At 31.6% G+C, this 26,193-nt stretch overlaps 1 protein-coding gene and 1 non-coding gene across 3 annotated transcripts in view; one reads left to right on the top strand and one right to left on the bottom strand.

Moving 5' to 3' along the window:
• Positions 1-26,193, top strand: part of Btk29A (tyrosine-protein kinase Btk29A) — a 328,522-nt gene that overhangs the window by 128,372 nt on the left and 173,957 nt on the right. For both annotated transcript variants that reach the window (XM_065500668.1, XM_065500669.1), the window contains exons 3-4: positions 17,920-18,015; positions 18,155-18,287. In XM_065500668.1, coding sequence (XP_065356740.1) covers positions 17,920-18,015; positions 18,155-18,287 — 229 coding nt within the window. The remainder of the gene's footprint in view (positions 1-17,919; positions 18,016-18,154; positions 18,288-26,193) is intronic.
• On the bottom strand, positions 508-580 carry TRNAF-GAA (transfer RNA phenylalanine (anticodon GAA)). Its single transcript has one exon. It is a non-coding gene; the product is annotated as a tRNA-Phe (tRNA).

Below are 26,193 nucleotides of genomic sequence, written 5' to 3' on the forward strand. Positions count from 1 at the left end.
GAACTAAAAAACCCAGAACAATATAGCTAAGCTACATCAAAATTAAGTTAATCTGTGATCCTTAATACAATTTGTTGGCTACATTCTTTGGATTTTTTTTTATTTTTGCAACTAATTTAATATTCTATAAGCAGTTTTTTTTTTGTACTCGAAACATTTCAACAACATTTCTGTACTTCCTTTTCTTTTTACGGCGTTTCTTTTTTTGGTTTTGCATTTCAAGTGGAAAAATTAGCAGAAGTTGTTGATGGCTTTAAGAAAAATGTTTAGCAAGGAGAAGAAGGCGTTGCAATTTACTTACTTCTAGGTATTTAAATATAGATTTATATAATTCTACTTTATGTTTCTTATTCATGTTAATGAGCAAAAAGAAATTAATGACATTTTAAAGGGAACTTAATTAACATTTGCTAAAAAGTTTATAAGAATAAGATTTACAAGTTGTTTTGAATTAAATTTATTCAATAGAAATTTAAAAACAAAGAAAAAAATAAAAAAAAAATTGCTTGCCGAAACCCGGGATCGAACCGGGGACCTTTAGATCTTCAGTCTAACGCTCTCCCAACTGAGCTATTTCGGCTGCATGAACAAACATGACTTCATGCTCATTTCAAAAACTAAAACAAACTTATAACAAACCTCATACTTCTTCACACTAATTATGATAAATACAAATGGAAACAAACTAATATTTATAGTTTAATTTAACGATAAGAAAATAATTCCCACAGCTCAAATATAAACAATACCCTGCCCTTAGCATTAAATTTAATCATAAATGTTACAGTTTTACACTCATTTAGTATGTGACCCCCTGCCTAGAACTGATGATTTCTTTTATAAAAGGCTCAAGATAATAAATTGTTTTAAAATTATAGACGACAATGAGGCTACTATTTGCTTTTTATTTATAGAAAATTTAAATAAAAGCAACGAAAAACCAATAATAAATTTAAATTAAATTTAAAGAAATACAGAAATAAAGGAAAATTAAAACATCTAAACTATACTAGACTTTAAATACCTAGCTTGGAATTAAAACGAAATGCTTGGCTGATTTTTCTTACCCGTAAGAATGTAAATAATAAAATTCCTTGGAATTCATATGTAAAATACATGTATGTAGGCGTTACCACCAACCAACCACTTGAAAAAGGAAAAACTTCTTTAGCAATATTCTTTTATTATTTATTTTTATGGCTGGATTTTGATCATAAAACTTGGAATAATACAAAAGAAACCTGCAGTTTAGCTACAAATTAGGCCTGGGAATATTTGTTTATTTTGTGAGACTGACGACTACTGCCAAAAACAAAAGCAACAGGATGTCCGTTTATTTAATAATTATTCTTTTTAAACCGAAATATAATGCTGTTGAAATGTCTGGTGGATGGCAGCCAGTCTGACAATGATCATGTTTGTTTTATGGCGTGAGAAATTTCAACAAATTAATTTAGTGACTTTTTTAAGAATACTGACACTTTTAGTTAAGGGTTTAATAAATAAGAAAAAACCTTACAATAATTAGAAATGTGTTAATCGATAAACTGATCGCGATCAGTGATCACTCAAAAAATCTAGAATCGTTCATAACTTTGTAAATAAGCAATTAATTGAGAAAAGAAGATCGATCTGATCGCTCATATTTCTGAATAAAAATTTATTTTTATACGAAAAATTCAAAAAATCTTAAATTGTCAATAACTTTTTAAATAAGCATTTAATTGAGAAAAGAAGTTCGCTCTATGATCACTCATATTTCTGATCAAAAATAATGTTTTCTATGAAAAATTCAAAAAAACTTAAATCCCTAATACCTTTGTAAATAAGCATTCTAATGAGAAAAGGAGCTTAATCTGTAATCGAAACCTAATTTTTATAAAAACAAAACTCACTCATATTTCTGACCAAAAATTTATTTTATATGAAAAATTAAGAAAATATTGAATAACTTTGTTAAAAGGTGTTTCATTAAGAAAATATGCTTGATCTGTGATCACTTATTATTTCTGACGAAAATTTGGTTTTTATATAGGAAAAATTCAAAAAATCTTAAGTCTTCAATAACCTTTGAAATACGCATTTAATTCAGAAAATAAGCTTGATCTATGATCACTCATATTGCTGATCAAAAATTTAGTTTTATATGAAAAATTAAAAAAATCTTATATCTTTGATAATCTTACAAATAAGCGTTTAATTGAGAAAAGAAGCTGAATCAGTGATCACCAGGGAAACCGGAAATATGCTCTAAAAAAAGCGTTTTAGGCGCTTTAAATATGCAGTAAAAACTTTAAAATATGCTCTTAAAATTTAAAAAATATGCTCTTAAAAAACAAACTTTTACATAATTTTTAACCAAAAAAAATTTACTTAAATTTTCAAATAAAAATCGTGGTCTATTGGATCTGAAAACATTTTTAAACATAGAAAATGTTCTTTCGACATCAACTGATGTTACAGGAGCAAATTTAAAAGACAATATTTCTTTAACACTTAGAACGGTTAAGTTTGAATTAGAACTAAAATTTGATATTTAGATGGAGCTATTATTAAAATAGTGCCTATTTTATATTAAAACAAGTAAGAGTGCTATATTCGGCTGTGGCGAATCTTATATACCCTTCACCTAATTATACTTCAAAATAAAAAATTATATTTCAAAATAAAAAATTTAAATATTTTTAGGTGAACAAAAATTTTTTTCAGTTTTTTCATTTTTTGGATAAAAAAATTTTTCGAATTGTTATTTTAAATTAAAAAAAAAAAAATTCTGTTTTTTAAATTTTTTTTTTTGGTAAAAAGCCATCTATTTTTCAATTTTGAATTTTATACAAAGGAAGTAAAAACCTGTAACACAGCAGCGAAAAATAAGTAAGACAAAATTTGTTTTTGATAAACTCAAAATATGCTATTAAACAGTAAAATATGCTCTAAAAACGCAAAATATGACATAAATATGCTCTTAAAACAAATATATGCAAAAATATGTATTTAAGGGTAAAATATGCAAAAATATGCACTAACAAATCGATGCCAAAATTCTTAAATAGTTCTGAAACGTGTAAATATCTTATCCATGTGCTCATTAGGCTCACCAGAAAAAACATGCATTTGCATATTTTGGTTTCCCTGGTGATCACTCATATTTCTGATCAAAAATTATAAAAATTTCTCCGCAAAAGTGCTTAATTGAAAAAAGAAGCTCAATCTGTGATCATTCATATTTCTGAACAAAAATTGATTTTTAATATGAAAAATTAAAAAAAAATCGATAATCGTTAATAACTTTGTAAATAAGCGTTAAATTGAGAGAATAAGCTTGATCTGATCACTCATATATTTCTGATCAAAAATTGATTTTTATATGAAAAATTAGGAAAATGTTAAATCGTTAAAATTTTTGTAAATAAACGTTTAATTGCGAAAAAGAAGCTCCATCTCATATTTCTGATCAAAAATAATTTTTTATATATGAAATACTAAAAATCCTTTATCTTTAATAACTTTGTGAATAAGCATTTAATTTAGAAAACAAGCTCGATCTGCGATCACTCATATTTCTGAACAAAAATTTATTTTATATTTATTATTTATATAAAGATGCTCAATCAGTGATCACTCATATTTGTAAAAAATTGATCAGTGATCACTCATATTTCTGATCAAAAATTGATTTTTATATGAAAAATTAAGAAAAATCTTAGATCTTCAATAACTTTGTAAATAAGCCTTAAATTGAAAAAACAAGCTCTATCTGTGATCACTCATATTTCTGACCAAAAATTGATTTTTATATGAAAAATCAGGAAAATCTATAAAATTCATTAACTATGAACAATTAAAAACAATTTAGTAAATAAGCCTTTAATTGAGAACGATCTGTGATCACTCATTTTTCTGACCAAAAATTTATTATTATAAGAAAAATTAGGAAAATGTTAAATCGTTAGTAAAACGTAAATAAACGTTTAATTGAGAAAAAGAAACTCGATCTGTGATTACTCATATTTCTGATCAAAAATCTTAAATCTTCAAAAACTTTGTAAATAAGCGTTCAATTGAGAAAACAAGCTCGATCTGTGGTCAATCAAATTTCTGATCAAAAATAGATTTTTATATAATAAAAAATCTTAAATCTTCAAAAGAACCTCGATCAGTGATCATATTTCTGACCAAAAATTGATTTTTATATGGAAAATTAAGAAAATCTTAAATCCTTAATCCTTAAATGTCGGAACAGAACCTGATATTTTTGTATATGAAAAATTTAAAATATAATAATAAATATTTTATTAAATTAGAAATTAGTTAAGAAAAGTAGCTCGATCTGGGATTAACTACAAAGTTGATTATATTTCCTCTTAATTTTCAAAGCATTTATTTTGAAATCTATAACCCTGACTGATTTTCTTACTACATATTTTATATTTTTTTCTTTGAGTATAAACTTTTGCAAGTTTTTTTAGTTTTCCTTGTTTTTTTTTAATTGGAATTATGACAATACCTTTAAAAAAACCTCTTGTCAAGAGAATAAAAAACTTTTTAGGCACGAAAACAAAAAGTTTTCATTAAAAAAAAAAAAACTGAATACAAAACTATTTAAGTGTTAACCTACTTTTTTTGGAACCTTTAGACTTTTGAGGCTTTTATCTGTTCTGTTCATTTTAGTTTTTCGTATTTTTTTTTTCTTTATCAATTATTAAGTAGAATTTATCAAATTTTTTTTGTTAACAAACAAAAAAATTTATATAAAGTTGCTTTGTTTTGGGTACAAAAAAAAAAAACATTTACATTTTGTAAAATGCATTAGTAACGCCTCTCACTCAAAACTACAAACGTAACTGAGAAATTATTAAAGAAATAAAACAAAACCCAAGCAAATCAATAACAGAAACATTTTAAGACCCTTTACAGAAAATTAACTGGCAGACAAGCAGGCCAGGCCAGACCAGGTCTTCTTATCAAAGATAACAATTAAAAAATAAAAAATACAACGTGTGTGAGTTTTACAGAGGTTTCGTGTATATATGTGACTCATTAATCAACAGTGTTTTACAATGGCTTGAAACCAGATACAAATAAAAATAACTTACAATAATTGATCACATCATCATGAAGATCGTTATTGAAATACAAACCAAGCAGCCATAAATTGGTTAGACCACAAGAATCATCATCATTATTATTGCTTTTATTCAAATGAGACCCTTTGTACAACAACAATATACCCAAAATACCCTACATCCAGCTGTGTTGGATAAACAAAGAAGCGGCTGGATTTTATTTTATCTTTTGATTTGGCCACTTTTCATTTATATGCCACTCCAACCAACACCAGCTCTACCAACCACCATCACTTTGGTTTTGTCGTTTTTACTGTTCGTCACATTTTGTGTCTTTCTCTGCCTTTCTTCCTTGTCGACCAGATCGTTTGGGTTTGTGCCACTTAAAATTGTGTTCAATTGATTTGATTGTCTTTCATTCCAAGTTTTTTTTTTTTTGTTTTTTTGATTAATCTACATTTCTTTACATGACTTTCAATTGGTTTCGCTTTCGGTAATTCTGTAGAAAAAATGTTTCTCTTGTTTGTTTGGTTTTGTTGGCATAATTTATTAATTTTGTATGTGTGTCGAATAAAAACGTATTTAAGGATTCAATTAATTAAAATCATCATGATGTTGGTTTACATTTTTTATAAATTATTTATATAAAAGTACTTAGTCATGGACATTTTTTTAATTTGGAAATAATTAACTTTCAAACAGGGGTTCAGGCATAGAGAGTCGTTTAAATTAGTTAAAGAAGGTGGAGTAAAAGAATGATGATTTTCAAAATTGATTAGAATAACCAAAAATGTTTAAAGTTTATATGAAAAATGTTTTCATATAAAGAATATAGATTTGGTGAATAATAAAAGTGATAACAGAACTAGCTGCTTTCTTTACTCAATTAAACATTCATTTACAACGTTTTTGGAGATTTACGAATTTGAACATAAAAAAAAAAATATTTTTGATTCAAAATAGGAGTGATCACAGATCGACATTCTTTTCTTAATTTTTCATATAAAAATTTATTTTTGTTCAGCAAATTTTAGCGATCATTTAAACGGTTATTTGCAAAGTTATTGAAAATTTAAGATTTTTAGAATTTTTCATAAAAAAATAAATTTTTGGTCAGAAATTGAGTGATCACAGATCCTATTAAATTGTTATTTGCAAAGTTATTAAAGATTTAAGATTATTTGAATTTTTCATTTAAAAATCAATTTTTGGTCTGAAATATGATCGAGCTTATTTTTCTTATTAAACGCTTATTTACAAAGTTATTGAAGATTTAAGATTTATTGAATTTTTCATAGAAAAATAAATTTTTGATCAAAAATAAAAGTGATCACAGATCGAGCTTCTTTACTTAATTTAACTCTTATTTACAAAGTTATTAAAGATTTAAAATTTTAGATAATTTTTCATCCGAAATCAAGCTTCTTTTCCCAATTAAATGCTTATTAACTATTATTTTAAAGATTTAAGATTTGTTGAATTTTTCACAGATCGATCTTCCTCTCAATTAAACGCTTATTTCCAAAGTTATTGATGGTTTAAGATTTTTAGAATTTTTCATAAAAAAATAAATTTTTTGTCAGAAATATGAGTGATCACAGCATCTTTTCTCAATTTTACTATTATTTAAAAAGTAATTAAAAATTTAAGATTTTTTTAATTTTTGATCAGAAATATGAGTGATCACAGATCAAGCTTGCTTTCTCAATTAAACTCTTATTTACAAAGTTATTGAAGATTTAAGATTTTTGAATTTTTTAAAATAAAAATATGAGTGATCGCAGATCGACCTACTTTTCTCAATTATACGCGTTTTTACAAATATATTAAAGATTTACGATATATAAAAACTATTTTGGTCAGAAATATGAGTGACAGATCGAGTTTCTGCTTTGTTAATAAGCATTTAATTGGGAAGATTTAAGATTTGTTGAATTTTTCATATAAAAAGTTATGGAAGATTTAAGATTTTTTGAATTTTTTATAAAAAAAATAAATTTTTGGTCAAAAATATGAATGATCGCAGATCAAGTTTAATTTTTTCATTAAACGCTTATTTCCAAGGTTAATGAAGATTTAAGATTTGTTTACATTTTTCATATAAAAATTAATTTTTAGTCAAAAACATGAGTGATCACAGATCGAGCTTATTTTCCCAATGCTTTTAATAAAGTTATTAAAGATTTAAGATTTTTTGAATTTTTCATATCGAGCATCTTTTCAGATCGAGCTTAATAAAATAAAACTCAATAAAATGCTTATTTGCAAAGTTATTGAAGATTTAAGATTTTTGAATTTTTTATAAAAAAAATAAATTTTTGGTCAGAAATATGAATGATCGCATATCATTTTCTTATTAAACCCTTATTTCCAAGGGTTTGTTTGCATTTTTTATAAAAAAAATAATTTACGGTCAAAAATATGAGTGATCACAGATCGAGCTTCTTTTTATTGAAGATTTAAGATTTTTTTGAATTTTTCATATAATAATCAATTTTTTGTCTGAAATATGAGTGATCACTGATTGATCTTCTTTTCTCAATTAAATGCTTTTTTACAAATATATTAACAATTAAAGATTTTCTTAATTTTCCATACAAAAATCAATATTTGATCAAAAATTTTTCAGATCGAGCTTCTTTTCTCAATTGAAAGCTTATTAGCAAAGTTATTCAGGATTCAGTATTTAAGTTTTTTGAATTTTTCATATAAAAATCAATTTTTGTTTAGAAATATGAGTGATCACAGATCGAGCTTATTTTCCCAATTAAATGCTTTTTAATAAAGTTATTAAAGATTTAAGATTTTTTGAATTTTTCATATAAAAATTAATTTTTGATCAGAAATATGAGTGATCACAGATCGAGCTTGTTTTCTCAATTAAAGGCTTATTTGCAAAGTTATTGAAGATTTAAGATTTTTTGAATTTCTTATAAAAAACATAAATTTTTGATCAGAAATATGAGTGATCGCAGATCAATCTTCATTTCTCCATTAAACGTTTATTTCAAAGGTTAATGAAGATTTAAGATTTTTTTAATATAAAAATAAATTTTTGGTCACAATAAGCTTTTCTCAATTAAACTCTTATTTAAGATGTTCTTAATTTTTCATATAAAAATCATTTTTTGATCAGAAATAAGCGTGATCACATATCGCAGTCCTTTTCTCAATTGATCACTTCATTAGAAATTTTTAAAAAATTTACAATTTCTTGAGTTTTTCAAAATGACTTGGTTTATAGTTTTCACACTCTTCAATTTCAAAATTAATTGGCAATGGTTGTTTAAGATCGACAAATAATGCTAGTTCTTCCATAAACAAAGTCATAAGCTTTCAGAGTGTTTATGTCGTTGATCCAACTTATTTTATAGTAATGATTGCAGATATTACTGATTTAAAGATCAATATTATCCATTTCGAATAATCACACTTTATTGTTTTAAGGTCAATGTTTTGATGATAGCTACTTTCTGAAATTAGGCAAAACTATGAACTAAGTAGTATCATATTTTTCTCTTATAAAGTCTACCTGTAAAGTCAAATTGTTTATTAATCTCAATGTGATATAAATGTACCCCACACTTTTTCTCTAGTGTAACTGCAACATTTTGCCTTTTAGCCAGCAAATAATTGCAATAAAATTGTAAACTTTTGTTCCTCCCCTCCGTCTCTCTCTCTGTCTTTCATATTGAGCAATTTCCATGAATAGTATTTGTTCAATATTACGATTTTTTGTGGCAAGCTGTTTTCTGTTGGTTAAACTTTTGCAGTAATAAAGTTTTATTTCTTCCCCTAACCCCTCTCCCTTCCATTACCACCAAATATTTGTCACCTCTACTATTTTTGGGCACCTTTTTTTATTTGCCAATCAGTTGTTTTTTGTTTGTTCATTCCCTCTCGTTGTCATTTTGACAAATTTCATTTCATTTTGTTGTGTTGTTGATGGTTGTGGTGTAAATGTCAACCAAGTTGTCAAACAAATTTTCTTCTCTGTTGCATCTGTATAGTTTAACAGTGTTTTTATTATGTGGTTGCTTGTTGCAAGGTAGGAATTTGCTTACGGCGGATATTGATAGATTATACAAGATGCTGTTTGGAAGCAAAAAAAAAAACAAGAAAAAGGAACAAAAAAAGTTTATAAAGTAATTGAGTTTTGAAAAAGATTTTTGGGCTGTTGTAACGATTTTTTGTAGTTATCATTGGGAAAATATATAAAAGGTAACGGAAATTGTGTAAATTGGAGGTAGTTTATGGAGTATGGTTTTTATAGCTATAGATAGAGTTACAAGAATTTGGTTTATTAGATTATGTTGTAGTATTTATGTCATACGTTTGAAAAATATGCTGCAACACTAAAGTGTTAGTTTTTCCTATCAATTTGAGGCAGGATGTTGCAGCAAATTATGAAGTTTTGAAGTAATTAAACAGAGATTATCTAAGAGATTACGTTAGTATTCATAATACTTACAAAATGCACCGCACAATCTCGAATGCAATTCGATAATCGAGTCTGGGTGTTAATCTAAGTAGAAATAGGTGGTTTTGAAGTCAGTTGAAGTTGAAATCCTTGGTGATGTTTCTATAAGTGACTTTCAAGAGGACTATATCTATACATATGCTCAAAAGGGGTTTGCTATTTATACCAGCAAAAATGAAATCGTTCTTTTTCTGTCGAAATACAAGATACCTGACTTCTTGCGCATCCTTTGGAAAAACATCGTTATCAATCTTAGCGACATTGCGAAATATCCTAGAACGGAACGTCTTGGAATGGTTGAAAATGGAAATAGTTCTGCAAAAAGATCCTCCTGCTCGATAACTCATGTAAAGATTCCTCCAATAGGGACTTCCCAACTTTGATAGTTAAAAGCGGCGATATTATCGACGCTACATCTGTCGAATTGGCTGTCATTTATTCAATTTGTTTTGCCAAATTAACATGGATGGATATAGCGTTCAACAACACATGTACATGACAAAATTGTTTTGTCAAAATGCGTGTTTTGTTTGGGGAACGTTCCGCGAGCTTCGCCCATTTGACGGTCAGGCCCATTTCTGGATGAGTGGCTACATTAACAAAGGAAATTGTCGAATTTGGGAGGATACCAATCCACATGATATCCAAGAGCGTCCAATACATCCAGTTTGTTGTCGATTTTAGACTGGCGGCGTCATCGATCCATATTTCTTTCAGAACGACGTTGGGCAGCCTATCACCGTCAAGTTCGAACGCGAACTTCTTTTGGACTGAATTGGACGCCAGAGTCATGGAAAATTTGAAATGCCTTTTATCTTTCGGATGTTATACAATTTACAAAGTATGTCCTCATACTTGCTTTGGTCTATTTTCTTCAATCTCTCCTTCTCTTATATACCAGAAAGTCTGAGGTTTCTTGAAGCACATTTTCCTTATATTTTATTTCAACTGTTTCCGAATGTCGGACAACTTGTACCATTACGTTCTTCCTTCGAAACGAAACACTTCGTTATATTTCTTGGCTTTCTGTCTCCTATTTAATCTAGTTTCCTTAATGTTCCTCATTCTTCACTTAGAACCCGGTCAGATTTAGGTTTATCGAAAGCTAAATCCGTTCTTCATTCGAAACTGGACTCTTTAATCTTGTTTTATTTTGCATATTGCCTTCTTTATATCATTTAGCTTTCTCTCTCCTAGTTGCATAAGTTCTCTCAATATCCATTCTTCTTCTTTTATAACCCGGTCAAAGTGAGTTTTATTACTTATGTCGGTCGACATTATCTCTCCTCAGTGGTCAAGTTTCTTCAATCTCTCCTTCTCTTATATACCAGGCAGACTGAGGTTTCTTGAAGCACATTTTCCTTATATTTTATTTCAAGAGTATCAGAGTTCCACATTTTCCGAATGCCGAACATGTTGTACCATTCCGTTCTGCCTTCGAAACGAAACTCTTTGTTATAGTTTTTGGTTTTCTCTCTCATATTTAGTGTAGTTTCCTTAATGTTCCTCCTTCTTCACTTAGAAACCGGTCAGACTTAGGTTTATCGAATGCTAATTCCGTTCTTCTTTTGGAACTGGACTCTTTAATCTGGTTTTATTTTGCATATTGCCTTCTTTATATCATTTAGCTTTCTCTCTCCTAGTTGGACAATTTCTCTCAATATCCATCCTTCTTCTTTTATAACCTGGCCAGAGTGAGATTTATTCCTTATGTCGGTCGACATTATCTCTCCTCTTTGGTCTAGTTTCTTTAATCTCTCCTTCCCTTATATACCAGACAGACTGAGGTTTCTTGAACCCTGTCAGACTTAGGTTTATCGAATGCTAATTCCGTTCTTCTTTTGGAACTGGACTCTTTAATCTGGTTTTATTTTGCATATTGCCTTCTTTATATCATTTAGATTTCCCTCTCCTAGTTTATCAAGTTCTCTCAATATCCATCCTGTTTTTTATAACCCGGTCAGAGTGAGTTTTATTCCTTATATCGGTCGACATTATCTCTCCTTTTTGGTCTAGTTTCTTCAATCTCTCCTTCTCTTTTATACCAGACAGACTGAGATTTCTTGAAGCACATTTTCCTTATATTTTATTTCAACAGTTTCAGAGCTCTACATTTTCCGAATGCCGGACAACTTGTACCATTTCGTTCTTCCTTCGAAACGAAACACTTCTTTATATATTTTGGCTTTCTCTCTCCTGTTTAGTCTAGTTTTCTTAATGTCCCTCCTTCTTCACTTAGAACCCGATCAGACTTAGGTATATCGAATGCTAATTCCGTTCTTCGTTGGAAACTGGACTCTTCAATCTGGTTTTATTTAGCATATTGCTTTCGTTATATTATTTAGCTTTCTCTCTCCTAGTTGGTCAAGTTCTCTCAATATCCATCCTTCTTCTTTTATGGCCCCCGGTCAGAGTGAGTTTTATCACTTATGTCGGTCGACTTTATCTCTCCTCTTTGGTATAATTTCTTCAATCTCTCCTCTTATATACCAGACAGACTGAGGTTTCTTGATGCACATTTTCCTTATATTTTAGTACCATTTCGTTCACTCCTTCGAAACGTTTTAGTTTTTGGTTTTCTCTCTCCTATTTAGTGTAGTTTCCTTAATGTTCCTCCTTCTTCACTTAGCACCCGGTCAGAACCGTTCTTCATTCGAAACTGGAATCTTTAATCTGGTTTTATTTAGCATATTGCCTTCCTTATATCATTTAGTCTTCTCTCTCCTAGTTGGACAAGTTCTCTCAATATCCATCCTTCTTCTTTTATAACCCGGAGTAAGTTTTTTCCAATCTCATTTCCGGGTTCTCTTCGAAAGTGAACTCTTTAATAAGTTTTGCCTATTCTCTCCTTATATCGTTTAATATTCTCTCTTCTCTTTGGTCTAGTTTCCTCAATGTCTCTCCTTCTCTTATAGCTCAGACAGACTGAGGTTTCTTAAAAGGACATTAAAGGACGAAACATGACTTTTGGCCTAATCCAACAATGAATTGCTTTCAACTTTAGTAGTTGCTGCATCACTGAATTATAAGACTAAACTGAATAATTCTTTTACCCAATAACCTTCCAATTAAACCTTTATGACAGACTTTACTTTTTTTCTACATTTCTTGATGTTTTCTCTTTCAAATCTTCTGTTTTCCTTTCCAAATGTGTTACAATGTTGTAAGACCCAAAAGAATTCAATTCAATGAAACTCACTTTAATGTCAGTCACGCTATAATCTATCCAAAAACTCTCCAAAAAAATAACGAAACTTTATATAAATAAATTATTCGATTTAATCGTTGTCTTTTTCCATTACATGCACAACGAAAATGTGTTAAAAATTGTCGAAAAATTTAACACACATTTCAGACAGTCAGTCGTAAATAAGCTCACATTAATTCCTCAATTCCTCTTACAACTGAATTATATTGTCATCATCATCACGAATAATCATTGTACACAACATTCCTCCTCCATTTATGTGCTTGTAAATTTTAAACTCGTCGTTTTTAACTTTAAGTTTTTTTTCATAAATTTAAATTGAAATTGAAAGGAAGTGAAAGTCAATTAATGTTACATTAATCATGTGTACGTACTACTACTCCTCATAATCTTTAATATTCATACATTCAGATTTATATATTTAATGTAATTTAGTTTAGTTTCATTTGGTTGCTTATTTTATTTTACAAACCAGATTTAAAAGAAGGAAATGTGGCAAGAAATTTGATTGAATAATTGCAACATCTTGGCAGTAATGTGTGACATTTTTGTTTTAAATAATTTAAATATTTTTAATGATGGCAAACATCACAAATCTCCTGATGATTCTTTAAATGGATTTAGTTGAAAGCTGCTTAAGCAAAATATTAGGACAATGAGGTGAGAGGTTCAGTTCTATAACTTCTACATGAATTTTATTTAAATATGTACAACTTCTTAAATGTTTTGTCTAAATCCCTTGAATCCCTTTCTGCTTAACTCTTTAAGAAACCTTAAAAGATGTTGGTTTAGCATGACGCTCTGTCGGTTGGCCAACATGTGTGCTGACGATTGTGGTACGATAACCTACATAAGTTTGCAATAACAAAATAAAACTAAATATTACACTTGTTAACACTTGTAATTCACGCTGAGGAATTATTGCACCCCAAGCTATTTAATATTTTATAAAACACACACAACAAAAACACTTCAAACCAAAAGGAAACTTTAAACCTCGTTTGACGCAACGAAAAAAGTAATTTTTTTTTTAATTTTTTATTTTATTTTTTGCACCATCATAAAAACACTTGAGGAAACTCAAGTGAAGAACTTAAATAAGTGAGTGGCCTCCCGAAAAAAAGTGTGAGTGGCTGAAAGAAATTCCATACATACCACTTAGTTTTGTGTCTTAAGACTGTAATTCGTGGGTAATTTTTATTATCAGCAGTTGATTAAAGGGTGTGCTGGGGGGATTTTGGACTGACAGCAAAAAGGCATCACCTCCAACGTGACACCATCCGAGCGAGGAGCGAGGAACATGGATTTTGTGAAATAATTTTGACTTGCAATCTTGCTTGATCAATTCTTTTAATGCAAAGTTTAATGCACATCGTTTCTGAACCAGTTATCGGCTTAAATATAACATGGAACATGCATTATAATATCAAGTTATTTTCATAATCTTTCTTGATCTTGTAATCTAAATAGCTATTGATTGTGATTTTATTTTCTTTTTTGAACATTTTAAAGAAATTCGTGATCATGTTCGACCACTGCTTTGAATGCCTGAGTGATGAGTTTCAGTCTTCTAGCATGTGTCCTAATTATACACTGCCCTGTATCATGATGATCGTACCAAATCCATAGTAGACCTTCCCTTGCGTTTTCCTAGCGGCTTCAAAGAGTCCTTATTCAGGACAATGATCGCCTTTCTAGATCGCCTTTCACAACTTTCCAATCGTGAGTTGGATTCTCAAATATCGCGTCCGGGCTAATGGCTCAGCTGGTATTTTAGCTATGAATCTATGCTTTCCGGGTATCTCACTCACCGATACCACCTGCCTAGATCCCGGCCATACTTCACCCAATGATGCGACAGCCGTCTTGAGTAGCAACGCTGAGCGTTTATCTACACAAGACATCAGTTTGACTTCACCCTGGTACCAACCAGCATCATCTCATTGCGGAGGAGTGCCTGGGTTCTCTTTGAGAACTTTCCAGAACACCTTTACCAATTTCTGCTTCATAAAATCCCAATTTGATTGGGATATGGATCCGTCATTGGCACTCCGATAGATAACCGCCCTAACGATGATCTCGCTAAAGGACTTAGCTAACGATCTTTGAGCCGCTTTGGGACTTTTGGGTCCCGGTTGCTGTCGTAGCCTCCTCTGATGACTCAGCGGTTGGAGGAGAGGTCTTGAGACCAGCAATATGGGTTTTCGCCCCGGAGATGAAAGCTTGTTGCTCCTTCGAGAGATCCTCGACTTTTTTAGAGCCGAGAGACTCAATGAAGCGATAGGTTGAACTCCCGGAGACAGCAGCCCTTCTGGTTGGGTTTTTATGCCTGAGACTAGTTTCGGAGCCAGAGTTGGCCAGGGGTGGTGCGGCTTCAGGACAAGAGTATTCCTTCACTGAACCTTATTGCACAGTAGACGGACAGTATGGCTAAAGAAAGAATTTCCCCTGTAGTGTGGCCAATCGACCACAAAGATATTTGTTCTTGATGAAAAACGAGTATTACGTAAAAACTGCGGGTATCAGGAACAAGTACCCTAATTTCATCAGAACACATTCCATTGTAGTACCGTTAGCACAATAACCACATTGCGTCGGTGCTTCAACGAATCAATAGAGTTGGATACCCTACTCTACCTTCGCCATCTCCTGTACGCTTTCGGGAAGCTGCAAAATACTCTTTGAAGCTCCGGTCCATACATGTGGCTAGTATTCCATTTTCGGACGAATGTAGGTAGTGTAACAGTGAGGAGATTCGACGAAGTGAAGTAATTTCTACGGCGTTTCAGAAAACCGAGACACTTGAATGCTTTTGATCATAACACTTGATAATGTGTTAACACCAGCAGACATCACCTTGTATTCTCATGACCAGAACATGCTTCTGAATGATTTCTTCGACATCATGCTTCTCATGACCTCAACATCAAGAGCGTCTTGTTCCACAATATTTACACCACCCATAAATACAGATGAAGCGACATGATCTGTTGTTGGTTTTCATGCGTTGAAATTGACCATTTCACACGACCCCATTCAAAGATTGTCAAAAGGTTCCGATTAAGGAAAACATTCATGTTTTGCCTCATTGCCCCTATCTCCGACAGGCTTCTTCAGTAACTGAATGAATATGAATGGCAAATATTGCTGTCATCTGCAAAATAATATATAGGGTTGGGAGTATGATGTGAAGGGAGTTTAGAAAAGAAAGGAATAGAGTAGGAGAAAGAACGGAGACTTGCGGTACCCCTGTATTTATCTTGAACTCGTCTGAGTGATCCCATCTATATCGCATAGTGGGATCTCTGAGAATGCTCGATATAAATCGTGAAAAGTTAATACCGACACCAAAAGCAATAAGTTTTGATAAAAGTTCATCATGCTACACTCTATGGAACGCCTTGGAAATATATGGAGCGAGCACTTTATTTTCGCCAAAACGGTGAATGGAATGACACCATTTTTCTACTAGAAATACTACCAAGTCTTCCGTAGAGCGTCCTCCAAATATTTAACCAGCTGGTAATTCAACAATCTCTCCATAACTTTGGAAAGTATGGAACAAATATTATACGGTAATTTTCACGGTTAGCCCCTCACTTTTTAGGAATTGTTGTGACATTAGCAACCTTCCAACATACAGGAAATGCGGTATGAGGTGCTGAAAAGTTTAGCAAATGGAAGAGTTAACGTCGAAGAGCACTGCTTCAAGACCAGCCCTGGTATACCATCTGCCCCAGGAGATTTATTTACGTTGAGATCCGATAAAACTTTTTAAATTTCATTGCGATTTCGCTAAAGCTCTCATATAACATTGGTTTGTGAATAGCAACGACGAACACGATAAAATAATTCATGTCTGGCCGCATATTTTGGGCCGCATATTTTGGGCGTTTGCTCCCACCGAATACATAGGAATTACCTTAATTCCATGGATATTTGGCTTTGTTGTCGATTCGGCTGGTTTTTCGGGCTTCACTTACGATATCTTACGCTTCCGGTTGATTCGGTGGAAAAATTACTTTCTTTTATAGCGCTCAAGCTGCATTTCGGACATGCAAAATCGTTTTTCGAGGTCTGTCGGCTTCAATTCGTATGGTACCCAATTTTCCTGATTTTAGATGAATCCAGCATGCAATTCGTGGTCTTCAAACATTTTTGGCAGGCCTAGTCGATCTTTGTCTTCCATGTAAAAATCAGCACCACTGAACCTCACAAATCATCTCACGCACGTTGAAACCGATGAAACACATTCACCATAAGCTTTAGTGAGAAATCGGTGTGATTCAGACCTCAGGGAACCTCTACCGAACGCAACTGATTCGTTTGAAGCGAGAATCGGCCGAATAACTCCCAGAACATGCGACCCGACATGAAACTGTAATATTCCATCATGACAACGCTCGACCACATATTGAAATACCTGTATTTAGAATGAAGTGATTGGGAAGTTTTACCTCACCCGCTTTATAGTCCAGACCGTGGCCCGCACGATCGATGCAGAACGATATCTCTGGGATACGCTTCACTTCACTTTGGAATTGACCTCAAAGCTAGAAATAGTTAGTGGTTTTGAAGGGATTTGATGAAAAAAATCAAACAAATCGTGTGTTTTAAAATTAAAACGTTTGTCGAAATTAACCTTTAAATGCCTTAAAATTAAGTGTCTGATTTTAAATGAATTTTTTAAATAAAAAATAAATTAATCTTTTATAAACTCGGGGTCAAAATTATCCAAAAAGCTTTTGGGTTTTTATTACGGAAATAACAAAATTTCAATCTTCAGTATCAATTTTTAGGTGAATTAAGATTTCACCTTTGACCTCGAGACCTCGAAGGTCCAATTTGGTTTAATTTATGGCATATACTTCCTACGGTTTTTGGGCTTTTATTAAACTAAAAAAAACTTCAATTTTAGAAAATTAATTAAAAATATTTTGATTCAAAATTCAGAAGTTTAAAAAATAATTTCGTGCACAGTCTTTTCATTAAATTTATTCTCTTTCTTGCATACGATTTGGCTTAAAATTCTTTAATACATACAATAACTTCCCTTTATTCCTTAACTTACCTGGTCTCTTATAATTTAATCACAATATATTTTTTTTCTACTTGTCATGGTTTTAATTCGCTTTTTTTCTACTCTTTGTTTTCTTCCCTTGCAGCGTCGTCGCGAACGTGGTCGTATACCTGTTAAAGGTGTTAGACTTGTTGAAATAGCAACAGTGAATGGTGAGGGCGGTGATCCTTTTGCACCGGATGTGAGTATAAACCAACATTTTTTTCTTTCATATTTTTTTTTCTTTTATTAAACTTATTTTTATTTATTTTTAATTTAATATTTTTTTCTTTTATTTTCGTTTCTTTTTTTTTTTTGATTATCGTTTATTGTTTCTTTAGGGTTTTCCATTTCAAGTAGGTTATTGTGAATCCTCTGATGATCAATCTCAACGTACTGTTCCTCAATATACCTTGTATTTGGTAGCGAGTAGTGATAAAGAACGTTTTGATTGGATACGTGCCATAAGACAAGGTAAGTGGTGTGAAAGAGAGAGAGTGAATTTTATAACCTTTTTTGTTGTATAAATCTGTAAATAATAGTTGAAAGTGGAGGTTTAAAAATGTTTGTTTAATAAAAAGGAAATGTGTTTTTATTGTTGATATTTGAGATCTTTATTTTAGATTTAGACATGTGTGCAGATGTCAAAAGAAATTAGTATTTTTTTTGGCGGCAACAATGGGAATTATAATTAAGATATGAAGGAAAAAAAAGTCTTATTATAGAGATATAGGAAATGAACCGTTAGGTTTTTAATTATTTTTTTTTACAAAATTAATTAATTTTAACAAAACTTGTAGAGTTTCTTTACCGCCTTTTTGGAAGGAGAAAATTATTGATCACACTGTTTATATTAATAAGAAGAAGTCGTTGGATAACAAAATAAGTATATACGGGCGACCGATCAGTTGGTGTGATCAATTAGTCACTTTTTAGACTATGAGTGATCGCATTTTGTATTTTCAGGGAATTTGTTGATTTGACCTTTTCTCTAAAGACTTTTAAATGTATAATTTAGTTTATAGATTCTCAATTAACTGTTTTATACATCAATAATGGTAAAATAGAGACATTTCCTATCACTGTACTTATTTAGAGCAATCGTGTTGAAGTTTTTAAGACACGATTAGTTTTTACTTAATTTTCCTTCTTTTGAAACTATGATTACAAGCTCGTAATGAAACATTACTCATCCTATGGATCGAGTAATGCTTTATTTCGAGCTTGTAATCATAGTTCAATGAGTCGATATGTAAACTTTTTTGTTTTGAAGCACTACAATTAATAGTGGTGAATTCATCGTAGACGTACAATTTTTCTACCAAGTGTATCCAGTTGCTTACGTCTTTAAGAGACCTTTAACGACGATTATAAGGCCATAAACGTTCTCGATAACAAGTTACAGACTCCTCATCTTGCCATTTACATAGTATCAAGGTTCCCTACACGTCTTACGCCTACGACAGGTTCGTACTAGATTAAAAACAGTTTTCATTTTATCTTTAATCTAGTACGAAACTGTCGTAGGCGTAAGACGTTTATGCCAACCACGATAAGGGCGATTAACTTTCAAAGTTCCACAGGCTCTGAATTGTTTACATAGACTAGTGACATCGAAAAACCTCAAAGAATGAAATTCGAAGGAGCCAAATCAGATGTTATTGCTTGTCATTACAAATCACTGAAACGAGACGTTAGAAGAAAACTACCCTTCAAAATGTCTATTGTTGCGCGACCACAAGTTCTTATCAATTTGCAATACCATCTTGTTGATCATGTTCTGAATCTCTCAGTCTAATAAGTCAAATGACACGTTCTGTGCAAATTTCCCAGCAGTGTTTTTGTATTGGATGTAAGATCTCTTGAATAATACATAGATTGACCCTGAATCGCTAATCTTTGGTTTACACATCCATTAAGATGACAATGGATATAAATTCGACCAAAAATCGACGAACTTAAGGTAACATCTTTAATCACTTCTTAAGGTAACATCTTTAAACTTTTGACTAAAATACCTTTCAGAAACATACGTAAAATGTCCTGTTCTGAGGAACATCGATTGGTCAATGTTGACGGCTTTCATTTGCGATGTCCAAAAAATTTTTACTGAAAACTACTTTTAAGACTCTGTCGCTCCTATTGTCGTTATCAGAGTTTTTGCCAAAAGAGGTTGAAAGGAGACAATTTTCCAGACTTTCTTTTTACTTTTCATTAACATTCAAGTGTTAGTGACCTATCTAGTCGTCAATCGAGTAGGTAGAGATCAATAATTAGGACATTATCGATCTTCTCGTCATCAACTGATATATTAATTCTGGACAATATAAGCGGTTTCGTCACTCAAATTGTTGTAAAATAAATTTTGTGAATGACAACAATTTAGACCTTGTATCTTATTTTTAATGAACTAAGTTTGAGAGATGGGAGACTGACTCCCATTTCAATATCATTAGACTTGGTAGAAGCCAATATTTAAGATTTTGCGTTCAAGATTTTAACAATAACTGCATCCAAGACAACGTCGCTCATATTGTTTTTCCCTTCTTGGAAAAGCACTCTGGGGAACTAAGAAAATTGGCTATGTGAAGGAAGAAAGAGGGAGTAGTTTTACGGATATTCCGTTACAACTTTCCTACATTAAAAATGACAGGAAAGACTTCAGCGGGTATCAGTAACAAGTTCCCTAATTTTATCAGAACACATTTCATTGTAGTACCGATAGAAAAGTGAAACTCAGCCCACATTGCGTCGGTGCTCCACCGAATCAATAGAGTTTGATACCCTACTGTCACCACATACTGTCGCACTCTCCTTCTTCTAAGATATACAGTATTGGCCATAACTAAAGCACCCCCTCAATGAATTTTTTTCATATGGTACTTTTTGTATAAAATCAAAGTTTTAAATATCTATTATGTATTATTTTCATTTGTTAATATGTTTAGTATTGATAAACAAATACTTTCAAAGTTAACCTTTCTATAAGAGGTAACTTAAAATTAAAAAATATTTTAAGGTAGAAAATGAAACGGACAAAACTAAAGCACCCCTTCAAGGATATACTATAAAAAAAAATGTAATTAATTTTTTGTTGCAAATCCTTTGTTTTGGATGGCATTAAAACATCTTTTGGCATAGAAGATATTATGTATTTATGGCGTTTTTCGATATTCCTTCCCAGGCTATTTTAACGGCATGAAATATATCGTGAAAATTTCCGATCCTTATTTCAGCAATTTTCACGATTTATTTTCATATTAACAATGTGTTACAAGTTCTCAATAGGATTGAGATCGGGAGATTGACCAGGCCAATGAAGAACTTGAATCTTATTGCTGTGTAGAAAAGTCTTACAAACTTTGGAGGGGTGCTTATGATCGTTATACTGTTGGAAGCTCCCTATAATTGGCATCTCTTCACTTGCATAAGGCAACATTACAGCTTTCAATTCATCATGGTACATGAACCGATCCATAATTCCATAAATTTTATGATTTGGCCCAAATCCTTGACCAGAAAAGCAACCCCAGACCATTACATTGCCTCCTCCATGTTTGATTGTTCCTTTGTAATACTTAGGATTCTGTCTTCCTCCTTTTGGTCTGCGTACACGCCTTATTCCAGCGGAACTTTTTAAGTTGTATTTGGATTCGGCAGGGAACAGTACTGTCTTTCATTTTTGAACACTCAAGTCGATGTGGGCTTTGGCAAATTTCAGTCTAGCTTTCTTGTTCTTAGCTGATGGAAATGTTTTTTTGCTGGTCGTCAGCTGAATAATCGGGCTTCTACTACTCTTCAACGGATTGTTCTTTCGCTAACGCATAATCTTAAACTTGTTCGTACTTGAATAGCTGATGCTGTAGGATCTTTATACCCTACACCACCATAGTGGGGAGGGTATTATGCGTTTGTGCAGATGTTTGTAACGCCCAAAAATATTAGTCTAACACCCATCTTAAAGTATACCGATCGACTTAGAATCACTTTCTGAGTCGATTAAACGATGTCCGTCCGTCCGTCCGTCCGTCTGGTTGGCTGGCTGGCTGGCTGGCTGGCTGTCCATGTAAACCTTGTGCGCAGAGTACAGGTCGTAATTTTGAAGATATTTCGATCAAATTTGGTACATATTACTTTTTCGGCCCAAGGACTAAGCCTATTGAAACTGGCTGAAATCGGCCCATTATTTCACCTAGCCCCCATACAAATGTCCCTTCGAAATTGGACTTTATCGGTTATAAATGTTTAATTTATCTATGTATCTACACAAATTTCGCTCCAAATAAGTCTTATATATACAAAATTCATGTCTCCAAATTTTGTTACGATCGGTCCATAATTAGTCATAGCTCCCATATAGACCCGCTTCCGAAAATCACTTTAACGTGCATAAATCGCTTAAAAATGTTGGTATACTCACAAAATTCAACATAGTTAACTTTAATATAGACATAAATCACACGACCTAATTTTGTGGTGATCGGTCCATAATTGGTCATACCTCCCATATAAGGCCCACTTCCAAAAATCACTCAAAAATATAAATTATTGATATTTTAAAAGAAAAATATTTTTACTCATTTACTTGGTGTAGGGTATTATATGGTCGGGCTTGACCGACCATACTTTCTTACTTGTTTTGTATTGCTCTTTTGATCAAGGAATCATAATATCGTGTTTTTTTTCGCGAACGACCTCCAGAATGCACCGGAGATTTTCGACCAGTCTTAAAAAATTTTGAAACGAGCCTGGAAATAACTGATCTGTTAATTGAATATTTTTTACTAAATTCATGTAGTGATAAGCCCGTCTTTCAGTCTTCAATAACTTTAATTTTAAATTCACTGGAGTACTTGTTCCTTGTCATTGTTTTTTTCTCACAATAAACTGTATAAAACTTAAACTTTACACACTACGTCTTCCTATATTTTTATCTTTTGGAATTTTTAAGTCCATTCATTGTGATTCCCGATAATTCATATTGCAAATATGCAGTACCGAGTCAAATTTTTAAACATCTTATAAAAGGGTGCTTTTGTTTTGTCCGTTGCGTTTTGAGTTTTTATATGATTTATCATTTTAAATAAATTTTTAATAAAGTTATCTTATACTAAATGAAAATTAAATGAACATTAACAATATTAGTTAATAAAATATATACAAAATACATCCCAAAAAAGCCGTTTTTATCCAAAAAATTATGATTTGAAAAAATCCATTGAGGGGGTGCTTTAGTAATGGCCAATACTGTAGATGTACGGATACAGGTGGTGTAAATAGTGAGGAGATCATATGGAGTGATGTAATTCCTACACCGTTTCAGGAAACCGAGACACTTGAATGCTTCTTTCGAACTTGTAAAATGTGTTTAGCCCGGCAGAATATTCAAAATCATTGAAAATAATGTCGTCTACGGTAATGTGAACGACTGGTTGAGATTGAGAGACGATATTTTCGCGCTATTTTTTTATAAACAGACTTGATAGAAGTTAAAAAAAAGACTTTGTCGTTCATGTCGTCGCCAAGAGATTTGGAAAGAAGACAATATTAAAGACAAAGTCAAAATAAAACACAATTTTCAAGACTATGTCGCTCATCCTGCCGCACAGTGGCAGTTGGATCCGTTATTAGCAAAAAACCAGACCAAGGTAGGTAAATAAAATAAAATTTTACTTTTCAAATGCGAATAACTCGTAAACTATAAGAGATAATATATGGCTAAAGCAATGTTTTTCGTCTAGTAGATTCCATATATATAAAAATCTTTCAAATCGGATCGCAAACAAAAATTTGGCATCATTTTTAATTTTTGATATACCCGGGGCACCTCGGAGCACCCTTGGTGTTATAAGCCCAAATTCAAAACTTAATCTTATCAACACCTCCTCTATGGCCATGGGAAATTTTATTAAAATCGTGCTATTCGTTTAGAAGTTACAGATTTATTTCCACTTTTTTCAGATCCCCCACTGTGTGTCGTCAACTGGATTTACAAGAAGACATTGAATACAATTCTGTTCCTTCAATATATCATAACCGACAACAGTTAAATTCCAAAAATTTGCCAACTGGGTGTGCAAATGACAGTTATACCGTTACCTCAAACCCCACCAACTTTATAACCTCAAAAAACAATTTGATTTTTATGATTTACACAAAAAAGAGCGAAGAGCAGATAATTGAATATTCTAATACACATTACCTCATGTTATTTTGTTTGGATTTTATTTTGCATTTTACATAATTTACATATTTAAATTAATATTATTAAACCACCTACAAAAAACACATAACCAGACAAAGACGCACAATGAAAAACAAGTATGAATGCTATATTTGGCTGAGTCGAATCTTATATACCCTTCACCAAAGTATATTTTAAGATAAATATTGAAAACTATGCTGGTGAAGAAAAAAATTTTCAGATTTAGGAACATGGGACCTAGGGTCAATTTTTTTGTTGATATCCATATAAATCAAGCATTTATGGCCGATAAAGTCCAATTTCGTGAAGACATTTGTATGGGGGCTAGTTTCAATAGGCTTCTTAGGGCCGAATTAATACATGTGTCAAATTGTATCAAAATATCTTTGAAATTGCGACTTGTACTTTGCACATGAATTTGTATGCAACTTAAGTCGACTCAGGAAGTGACTCTGAGTCGATCGGTATACTTTAAGGTGTGTGTTAGGTCTAAGGTGGTGTAGGGTATCAAAATTGCGCAGACACTTAAACCACCAAACAACCTACAAGAATTATTTAGTTTCATGATTCAAAAGAAGATGATAAAAACTACAAATGATGAGAATTATTGAGGAGGGTGTAAATATTATAATAAATTTGCATATTTGTTTACATTCCTCTTAAAAAGATGGTTCTGAACAAATTGAAATGCATAAAGCATTAAATTGAATTTAAATTCTAAGACCTGATTTCAATATTCACCGCAAAACTCTAACGTTTATTTAACATTTTTCATATATAATTTAATAAAAATTACAACCACAAGAAATACTTAGCAGCATTTTAAAATCATGTTACCTTAAATTTTTACTTTACAAGCAGCAACAATTTTTGGATAAAAAATAAGCAAAACAACTGTAAAATGTTGTAGTCTTAACATGACCTTGGGCAATGTTACCCATAATCAGACAAGACAAAAGACAACCCAAAACATAACCTTAAAATTGCTATTGTCTGTTTTTTACTCTGCATTATAAAATGTGGTACACCAACAATAACAATAAAAACAACATCGGCAACAATACATGCTTAGTTCAACATAATTTTTAGGTTATGATCAGTTTATTTTTTTTTTCGCTGTGTGTTTTTTGTTATTGGTGAAATTTTGTTTTGTTGTGTTTGTTTGCAAGATAATTGCAAATTTAAAATTTTTAAAAAAATATTTATTGATAAAAAAATACTTGTTAAATTTTTATGATTTTTTTCCTTGTTTCCCTTTCTACACTTGTTAAAGTTCAGTGATTTAAAGGAGTTAAGTGTTCAAGGAATTTTTATCAATTTAATATTAGATAAGATAAAAAAAATATAGACTTGTATTTCTTTAACAAACTGTCCCACAGAAACTATGTAAGCTGAATCTTTGCAGTACAACCAATTTCCAAAATAATTAAATTCTCTTTTCGAACATATTTCAAACCATTTTTCACTACCCTCACAAGACGGACTTTTATTTAATTTCACCTTGAATAGAAGTAATTTTCATGGGAATTTGGGTTCCGTTTCCGTGAGCGGAAAATCAATCATCTATCACACGGGATAGTTTGACAAAATGTATGCAACTTCGTTAAAAACCTAGCTCTGCTTTCTTACTAAAAATCAAGTTTCTACGAATGTTCTCTAAGGGAGGGTCCACAAAAATGGGGTTGATTAGTTCCTGGATTTCTTACATCCTGTCCTCAACATCTCCATATGAAATTCTACGATTAGCATACTCCTTGTTGAAATACATGTCCGTCTCAAATACGGGGCAAGTTTTGAAAAGTTTGAGAGAGGCCATCATAAAAGCTCCTCAAATCGATGACTGTATCCATTTTCGAGCTTTTTCGATTTACATATTACCCGGTAGCCCTGTTACGCAGAAATTTTGAGAGTTTTTAAAGCGTTTCGAGCTGGATAGTTCGAACAAATTTATACAACCTCTTTCAAAATCATGACATTTAGTTTCTACTAATATCCTTGATTTCCGGAAACCATCTTTATATAAACATCGCTTAGTATTATTGTATGCTGATCAATAGGTGTTTTTGAGGGAACTTGCGTTCTTTCTCCCAGAGCGCACAATCAATCATCTAACAAACTGGACAGTTCGACCAAATTTTTACAACCTCGTTCAAATCAAATCCACTCTTCGCAATC

The sequence above is a fragment of the Calliphora vicina genome, chromosome 2 (genome assembly GCF_958450345.1).
Source record: "Calliphora vicina chromosome 2, idCalVici1.1, whole genome shotgun sequence".
NCBI classification, from domain to species: domain Eukaryota; kingdom Metazoa; phylum Arthropoda; class Insecta; order Diptera; family Calliphoridae; genus Calliphora; species Calliphora vicina.